General features: G+C 55.3%; 1 protein-coding gene across 5 annotated transcripts in view; it reads right to left on the bottom strand.

Annotated features, from left to right (window-relative positions):
- Positions 1-3,820: 3,820 nt before the first annotated feature.
- The window catches only part of STARD8 (StAR related lipid transfer domain containing 8), a 41,190-nt gene continuing 36,719 nt past the window's right edge, over positions 3,821-8,291 (bottom strand). For all 5 annotated transcript variants that reach the window (XM_064712644.1, XM_064712648.1, XM_064712646.1 and 2 more), the window contains 8 exons: positions 7,987-8,146; positions 7,543-7,741; positions 7,224-7,434; positions 6,965-7,079; positions 6,461-6,676; positions 6,029-6,246; positions 5,268-5,444; positions 3,821-5,154 (listed from right to left, as the gene is read on the bottom strand). In XM_064712644.1, the coding sequence (XP_064568714.1) occupies positions 5,037-5,154; positions 5,268-5,444; positions 6,029-6,246; positions 6,461-6,676; positions 6,965-7,079; positions 7,224-7,434; positions 7,543-7,741; positions 7,987-8,146 (1,414 nt within the window). In that variant the 3' untranslated portion in view covers positions 3,821-5,036. The remainder of the gene's footprint in view (positions 5,155-5,267; positions 5,445-6,028; positions 6,247-6,460; positions 6,677-6,964; positions 7,080-7,223; positions 7,435-7,542; positions 7,742-7,986; positions 8,147-8,291) is intronic.

Here is an 8,291-nt window from a genome sequence, read left to right as displayed (position 1 = left end):
AACAGGAGTTTGATGAGAGACAGTACAAACCCTGGATATTTTGGGAAGAAACATGAAATGCCACCAGCTCCTGGCAGGGCTGCAGAGGCAGGGAAAACACCCAGGGTGGAACTGCCTGTTCTAGAGGCACTGAGGGAGCAGTGAGAGCAGGGCAGGGCAGCAGGAGCCGCTCGCCTGCCAGCTGTCCCACAGCACACAACTGCAGCAGATGATGTGATGTTCTCCTGCCCTAGAAAGCCTCTCATAGCCCTCAGCAGAAACAGGATGTCATGAGAATGATCAGCACTTGGGAGCAGCATCACTTCTGTTATCATGGAGTGCCCTGGGAGTGCCTCGATGCTGCCCCAGTTTCAGCTGCAGCAGCACTGAGGATGGAGCAGCTGGGGAGGATGGGATCCCCTCCTGACCTCTGCAGCCACAGCGAGGGATCTGCAGGGTGTCCTCATTCCAGTTAAAAACCATGGGACTGGCACACTGACTGTCACTGAAAGGAGAGCTGGAGCATCCTCTGAGCACCTTGCCCAAATATCCTTCCGTCTGTTTTGTAGCTGTGCCACTAAACCATCCCTGCTTCTAAGAACCACTTGGTTTCCTGCTTCCTTCAGCATCTGGGTGTTCCCCTTGCCACCAGGACTGTCTGACTTCACTTACCTTCAGGATCTGGTCAGATTTGTGCAATCTGTTTCCAGCAGGACTCTGTCTGTATTCCTTTTTAGTCTTTCAAAGTCCCAGTTAAAGCAATGTTATCTCCCATTTGCCCCCTTCCATCTCTTTTCTGCCTGAAGGATCTTCACCTGCACCTGAGGACAGAAAAGGAGTGCAGAGCCCAGTGAGGTGCCTTGGGCTGGGAGCTGCAGATGGATATTGTGTCTTCTGGAGTGGGCTGATCCCTTGGGATTCCTGCTGGGAACACTCACCATCCCACAGGACACAGGGCAGGCCCTTCTCCAAGGTGGGTGTGTGATCCCAGCAGGAGCTGTGTCTGTCAGGATGCCAACGCAGGGCTGGGAGCACTGCATGGGTTCACAGCCCTTTCTTTTATGTAAAAATGAATGCTTTTGTCCCACATCTCTGTCAGTGGAGTCAGGCAGGGAGGATGCCTGAATTCCCATTTTATCCATCACCAGACAATGTCCGTTTTGCAGGAATGCTAAAATCAGAGTGCCTGTTTGTGTGACTGCCAGGCCAGGCCGGTGGTGTGGTCTTCATCCAGAGACAGGGAAAAAGCTCCAGGGAAGACAGGCCTGAGTGAGAACTGAGGGCTCATCCCAGTGGCAAACAAAGCAAAAGGAAAAGCTGGTTTGGTTTGCCCAAACACAAAGTTATCCTGGTGGGAAGGGGCCTGCCCAGCCATGCTGCACTGCCTGGACATGACTGCAGAGCTCTGCCATGGAGGTCACACCTTTGCAATCCCAGGATATAAATCTATGCCATGAGGTTGCACAAGCCTTCCCGGAGCCCCTCAGGGTCTGCATTGTAATATTTGCTGGGCTGCACGACCCAGAGGCTGAACCCGTGGTGGGAGGTGTCCAACAGCCCTACATCACCCAGGCTTGGGAGGAGGTGCAGTCCCAGGAGCTGGACCAGGACTGCTGCCAAAGGGTGGGAAATTCTTGGACCACTAACAAAGCTCATGTTGAGAAATACAGCCAGAGTGTAAAGATGCTGTGACAGCAGGGGGTGGGTGACTGGACTGGGCATCACTTGTTTCTCCTGGGTTTATTTCTCTCTCTTCATTGGCATTATAATTTTTGGATTAATTGCTAAGCTGTTCTTAACTCACAAAGTTTCCCTTTTCTTTCCCATTTTCATCCCCACATGAGGAGGGTGGTGGGAGTGAGTGACTGTGGTGCTGAGCTGCTGCCTGGGATTAAAAAGCCTGATCTGGGTGCAGGAAGAGAAACCAGCTCACTCCTATCCCCTGAGAAAGTTATTCCAGCCCACTGGAAGCCCCCCAGCATGAAGATACTGCTTAAATCCCCTGGGACATGAGGGTTTCTCCTGGCTGGGGCTGATTTAGGGCAAGGGGAACATTCTGCTCATGGAGACAGAGAAGCTGCAGAGTCACAGGGGCCCTGCCCTGGCACAGAGGGAGGTGAATTTGAGAAGGGTAGGTGGGGGTGAGGCAGATAAACTCCACCACCAGGCGCTACCTGTGCACTGAGAGCTGTGGTTGAGCCTTTAAAGATCCTTCTGCCAGGGCTGAGGTAACAGCCCCAGGATGCCAGGGATGGGGAAATAGTCAGGACAAGCATCACTCCTGTGCAGGGGATGGCCCACACAGCCAGCTGGGATGGCTACAGCTTCTCAGAATCATTATTAATTTTCCCCAGATGCACATTTTCAAGTACCTGTAATGAAAGACAACTGTGCATGTTCCTCCCTGTAATTGGGCTGTTTGCACTCTAAATACAGTACAGCTTCTACCTGACTGGCTAATAAGGAATGATTTCCTCTCCTTTTATCTCTAATTAAGCCAAACTGAGCCTGGCATTGCTGCTCTGCAATCATTTCCCAATGCAGGGGTTTCTTAGGTTGTAGGGATTGGCTTTTATAAGGTTTGAAAAGATTAATCTGTAATAATGTGCAGGGAGAAAACATAAATCTCTGTTAATGAAACTTGGAGGATTTCAGTAAGAAATTGATTTTACATGTTTGTGTCTGCAAAGCAGGGGTTGGAAGAAAACAGTTTTGGACTGATCAGGTGATGGTGGTGAGGAGAGTTGGATTTGGGAGCTTGGCTGGGGTGAGCCCAAAAGCCCTGGGATGGCTCCAGCCAGCTTTGCAGAGGCTTTGGGGTGTTATTTAGTGTTTGCACCCAGCACAGCATTGTGCAGGGGTGGGGAACTCTTCATTCAATCCACTGGGGAATTGGGACCTGGGGATGGGGACAGTGTGAGGCAAGACAGGTCCCTGTGGGAGTGGGGGTCCCTGAGAGCTCACTCCCCTCCAGCAGTGGGTGCCTGGGTGGCTCTGTGGAGTGCTGCCATCCTGCTGGGACCCTGGAGGAAGAGATTCCAGCTCAGCCTCCATCCCAGGGTGGGGAGGGTACCCTCTCCATCCCAGTGCTGCAGCCCTGGCCATGGTGGATCTGGGATGAGCCAGGGCTGCCCCAATACCTCTGCCCATTAGTGCTAAAAGCCAGAGCAGATTGCTGCTGCCAATCCCAAGCTCAGAGAGGGTAGGCTCTCTAGGCTTTAATCTTGCAGCCTTCATCACCATCATCTTCATCTACTCCAGCATGCTCCACCCCATTCCCATCACTACTTCCAAAACAGCAGCCAGAGGTGTCTCCTCCAGGGAATTCAACAGCACAATGTGGCTGTTCTTCATCAGCATCACTGATGCTGGATGCTCATCTTCCTCCTCCAGGTGCTCTGCCTGCTGCAGATGGCAATGCCAGGAGAGCCCCAAACCCTGGCAAGGCCCTGGAGCACAGCTGGATGTGGAAAATGCTGGGTTTGAGTCTCTTCACCCACGCAGGGGCTGCCCCAAGAGCACACATTGCTCAGCACTGGGCTGCTCCAGTGCTGGAGCCCTGAACATGGAGGTTTCCTCGTCAGCCAGCAGACCTTGTTAGTACTTTATTAACTGCATGGATGGGAAGAGCAGCCCCAATCCAAGTCAAACAACTGCTGCACTTTCATATGATACAAAACAGAAGTCCCTTAAATACAAAATACCAGCTGTAAGTGAGCATCACCTGATGCTGAGCTCTGACACCAGAGTTATATATTAATATTCCACCTGTACAAGTATTTATAGATTAAAAAAAAGAAACACTTTAAAAAAATATCAGGATAAAATTCACTCCCCCACATGTTAGTTACACTTTTATATTTATATATATAAAATACATATATATAAAAACACAGACTAGAGGCTGACTTGTGCTTTTCTTTTTACCAAAAGACAGACAGCTATGGCCAAACTGACACTGGGGGTCCCCAGCTCATGGGTCGTGTTGCCTTCCAGCTGGAACGACGTCTGGGAATTTGGGTCCCTGCCTGAATGGAGAAACCAGGTCATGTCCTGGGTGCTGACAGCTCCAGTGAACAGTTCCTTCATGAAGGGAAGGAAGGGGTGGAAAGGGGAATGGATGTCTGTGCAGGGAGTAGGTGGGCATGGGCCATGTGTAGCTGCCCAAAGAGGGGTGAATTCCAAACAACTGCCCTTCCTGCCTTCCCTCCTCCCTCTCTGGGTACAGCCCTCAACACTGAGGGCAGCACAAAGGGGGAGCTGGTCTGGGGAGTGTCTCCCCACCAAGGTATTGCCGCTTCCCACCCAGGCACAGCTGCTCCAGGGCTCCAGTGTCCTGCCCCATGCAAATAACGGGTTGGCTGGTTGAGGATGGCCTTGGCTTGGAACATGGTCCATGCACCCCTCCTCTCAGTGACACCCAGGGCACAGAGAGGGCTTTTAGCCAAGGAAGAGCAAGGCACAGGAGTACAGAGCTGCTTCTTCCACGCATTCAGCAGGTTCCATCTGCCCCTCCACAGGGGCTGGCACCTATGTATCTATAGGCAGCCCCCTCCTCCCAGAACAGCAGCCTCTTCCAGTACCACACAGTGACTCCCTGGCTGTCCCCACCGGGTGACACCACACACACAGTCCCCCCTCACTGCCCACCCTCACTTCCCACCCCTGCACTGCGACCTGCGGACACGGCCCCGCTTTCCCTGCTCGCTCCTCCTGCCTCACTCCACGCTCCTTCAGCCCTACTGCTGCTCCTGGCTTGTGTGGGGGCCCCAGCTCCTGCCACAGGCTGCATTCAGGGGTCCCCCCATGGCCACTCTTTCCCTCTGCTCCCCCACTTCTCCTGTGGGACACCATGGCTTCCCCTCTGTGGCCACCCTGCCCCGCAGCACCTGGGCTGTGGCACGGGACTGCCCAGCCTGGGGTGAAAGGATGTTTATAAATATGTGCCTCTGTCTCCCTCCACGGGCACTGCACCACACCGTGCTTCCTGCTGAGAGCCCCAGTCTGGATCCAATGGCAAGTCCACGTCTTAAAGGACAGAGCATCTTCCTGCTGCCTCAGATCTTTGTCTCGGGGCCGACGGGACTCAGGGCTGGGAAGGAGTCTCGGATCCTCACCAGCTCCATGGCACAGAGGTGGCCAAAGACCTTGTTATACCACTCGGGAGACCGACCCCTGGGGAAGAGAAGAGGCAGGAGGGGGTGAGTGGGCAGGAGAGGCCCTGGCAGTACCATGGAGCAGCACATCCTGCTGCTGCTGCTCCACACCCACCCTGAGGGTCCCATTACCTGAGGTCAGCCCTGCAGATGTGGGTGACCCGGGAGCGGCCCATGGCGCCGGGCTCGATGAGGTACTGGGACGTCAGCACGATGGCCTTGACGCCTCCCTCCACCGGCACCTTGTCGTGCTCCACCGAGAGGGAGCTGAGCAGGCAGGCTCCCCGCGGCAGGTCCGTGCGCCAGCGCCTGCAACACAGCAGCCGTCACTGCCTGCCCTCCATGGGATCACACAGTGGGGACCCCACAGAGCTCAGGAAAGGAGGAGGAGGAGATGGGGCTGGAGCAGAGGAGTGTAGAACTGTGTCTCAATGGGTTCTTTGTGTCCACTCTGGCGAGCTATTGACCCTACCCCACACTGTCATACATAGATGAAAGGAAAAGATTGATAGTGCTCTTTTCCACATGGGGATGGATGTCCTTTGTTTAATGACTTGATAGGAGACACCTCAGGCTCTGTTGGCTCCCCAGGAGAGAAAGATGGCATGGCCTGATGGCAGGAGACTTTTATACCCGGGGGAATGGGAGGCAGAGGAGGAGGGGCACAACCAGTGGGATACCAGTGAGGAGTGGCGAGGGGTAACCCAGGAAGAGACCACTGGGGGGTACTGGGGTGGGTGAGAGAAAGACCATGTGATGGGGGAAGAACAAACCATGTGATATAAGGCCAAATATTCAGTGCAATATAAGGACCACTCAGTGCAAAACAACAACTAAATGAACTATTCAGTGCAATACAACAGAGGGGATGTGCCCCACCGAGCCCCCCTCACCGGAGCACCATGCAGTCCCTGCGCGGGTGCGGGGCCATGCTGTCTGTCACGTAGTGGTACACCTCCATGTCCTTGTCCAGAGCCTCCACCACCCTGCTCTGCAGCAGGTCCTCGTCCCACAGGTGACGCTCCCGCAGCACTCGGTGCAGCACCGTGGCAGGAGGGGCCTCGACATCCGTGCAGACCTTCCACAGGCGCAGAGGGTTCCCATCCCCAACCTGAGGGGATGAGGGGAGGGTCACACAGACTGTCCCACAGGACCCCCAGTGCCAACTCCTGAGCAGCTGCACTGATGGCTCCCACTGCCATAGAGCAGCACAGTCCCATCTGCTGGCTAGTGAGGGATGGGCTGGGACCTGCTCTGGCTGCTGCAGAGGTCACCCCATCATGCACATCTCCCTGCATGTTCTAAGCCTCTGCACAGAAATTTACCTTTTTGCAGGACAGCTCCGTGTTCAGGGGCCCCGGTGTGCTCAGCCATCCCTTGAACTTCTCTGATGACTCTTTGAGCAGGTTCTGGACACTCTGCTCAAAGTAGGAGTGTAAATCCTTGCTCTCTCCCTGGCACACCAAGTCAGCCAGGGGATGGGGATAAGCATCTGCAGCCATATAGGAGCTGCTCAGCTGCAGCAAGATGTCATGGGAGACCTGCAAGCCAAAAAGCACATGGATGTTCAGTGAGGCAGAGAGATCCTGTGAGGACTTTGTGAATGGCTCTGGACACACAGAAAACCAAAACTCATTCCCCAGGGAGTGGGGAGGATGGACATACAGCCTGCACCACAGGACATATCTGGGCTTGGCTCCAGGGTGAATGGCTGGTGGCTGCTGTCCTGCTGAGGGAAGGATGCCCTCAGCTCGGCCCAGAACCAGCACCTGCCAGCAAGATCACACCTCCCATGGGCAGCACAGAGCTGGGACACCATTGTCACCCACCTGGAAGAGTTTCTTGCAGTCGATGATCATGTGGGAGAGCCCCTGCGTGGCAGCCATGTTCTCATTGAGGTCCTTCTGGTCCGGCTTCCCCATGGTGCCCCTCTTGTGTATGGCCCTGTGGGGGATCAGGTAGCGCTGGCACCGGTGGGCACCCCCTCATTTGTGTCACAGAGCAAAGCCAACAGGCTCCCCATGTGTCACCATTCCTCCTCCCACAGCAGGCAGGGAAGGAGCACTGGGCAGCTCAGCCAGCCCTTACCTGGGTGATGTGCTTTCCTTCTTGGACACGTTGAGGTGGAAGATGGAGGGGGCCAGGCACACAGCCAGGTTCCCAGCTGTCATCTGGTTCTCCTCAGCTGAGGCAATGTCACTCAGGAAGTAGAGCAGGGTCTGCAGCACCTCCCTGTTCTCGTCTGGCATGAGGATGATGGCGGCCTGCACCGCCTGCAGCCGCTGCTCCTTGGACACAACTGTGGACATGAGGCGGCGTCAGTGGGATGTCCTCATGGCCACCACCATCCCCTGCATCCAAACAGAGGGACCCCTCCTCCCCGAGGCGCCCCCAGGCCGGCCCTTACACTGGTAGATCTGCAGGAAGGTGTCGGTGAGCTTGCTGGTGAAGATGGGCTCGGGCAGGTCGCGGAAGTATTGCTTCAGCAGGTCGGCCACGTCGTATGCCGACTGCCCCGAGTAGTCCACGTGCTCAGGGCTGGTCTCGTTCATGTGCCGGAGCGCCTGGATCCGGGACTTCACCCCAGACTTGCGGAAAATGCCAACCTGGCAGAGCAGAGCGGGGATCAGCGGGCACCAGCCTGGGTGGGCACCACTGGGACAGGCAAAGACCCCCTCCCCAAGGGATCACCCCTGAACCCAAGCAGACACTGATTGAGGGATGGCCATGGGGATGCTGCTGGGTTCTCATGGACAATCACACCCTCCTGCTTCAGCACACACCACAAGAGGTGAACAAAGGACTCCCCAAAGCTGTTTTTCCCCCCAAATCTCAGCAGCCACAGCCTCACCTGGTCCAGGCACTGGCTGCGCAGGTAGCGCATGGCCTGCTGGATGCTCTGGGGCAGGGGCTGCCCCGTCCGCTGCACGTTGACGATGGGTGGCACCCCAAAAACCATCTTGTCCCTGTAGTCAGGGACTTTACTGCGCTTCATGAACTTGGGGACAGTCCTGTAGAGTGGACAGAGAGACATCAGTGCAATGAATCGGTGCCCTCAGCACCTCCCCTCACAGAGAGAGCAGGATCCTAGGAATACACACACATAAACACATTTCTGCAGTATTTGCAATACTAGCAAGGCAGCTTCCCAGCAGG

The sequence above is a fragment of the Zonotrichia leucophrys genome, chromosome 4A (assembly GCF_028769735.1).
Source record: "Zonotrichia leucophrys gambelii isolate GWCS_2022_RI chromosome 4A, RI_Zleu_2.0, whole genome shotgun sequence".
Taxonomy (NCBI): Eukaryota; Metazoa; Chordata; class Aves; order Passeriformes; family Passerellidae; genus Zonotrichia; species Zonotrichia leucophrys.
This window is presented reverse-complemented; position numbering and strand designations above follow the sequence as displayed.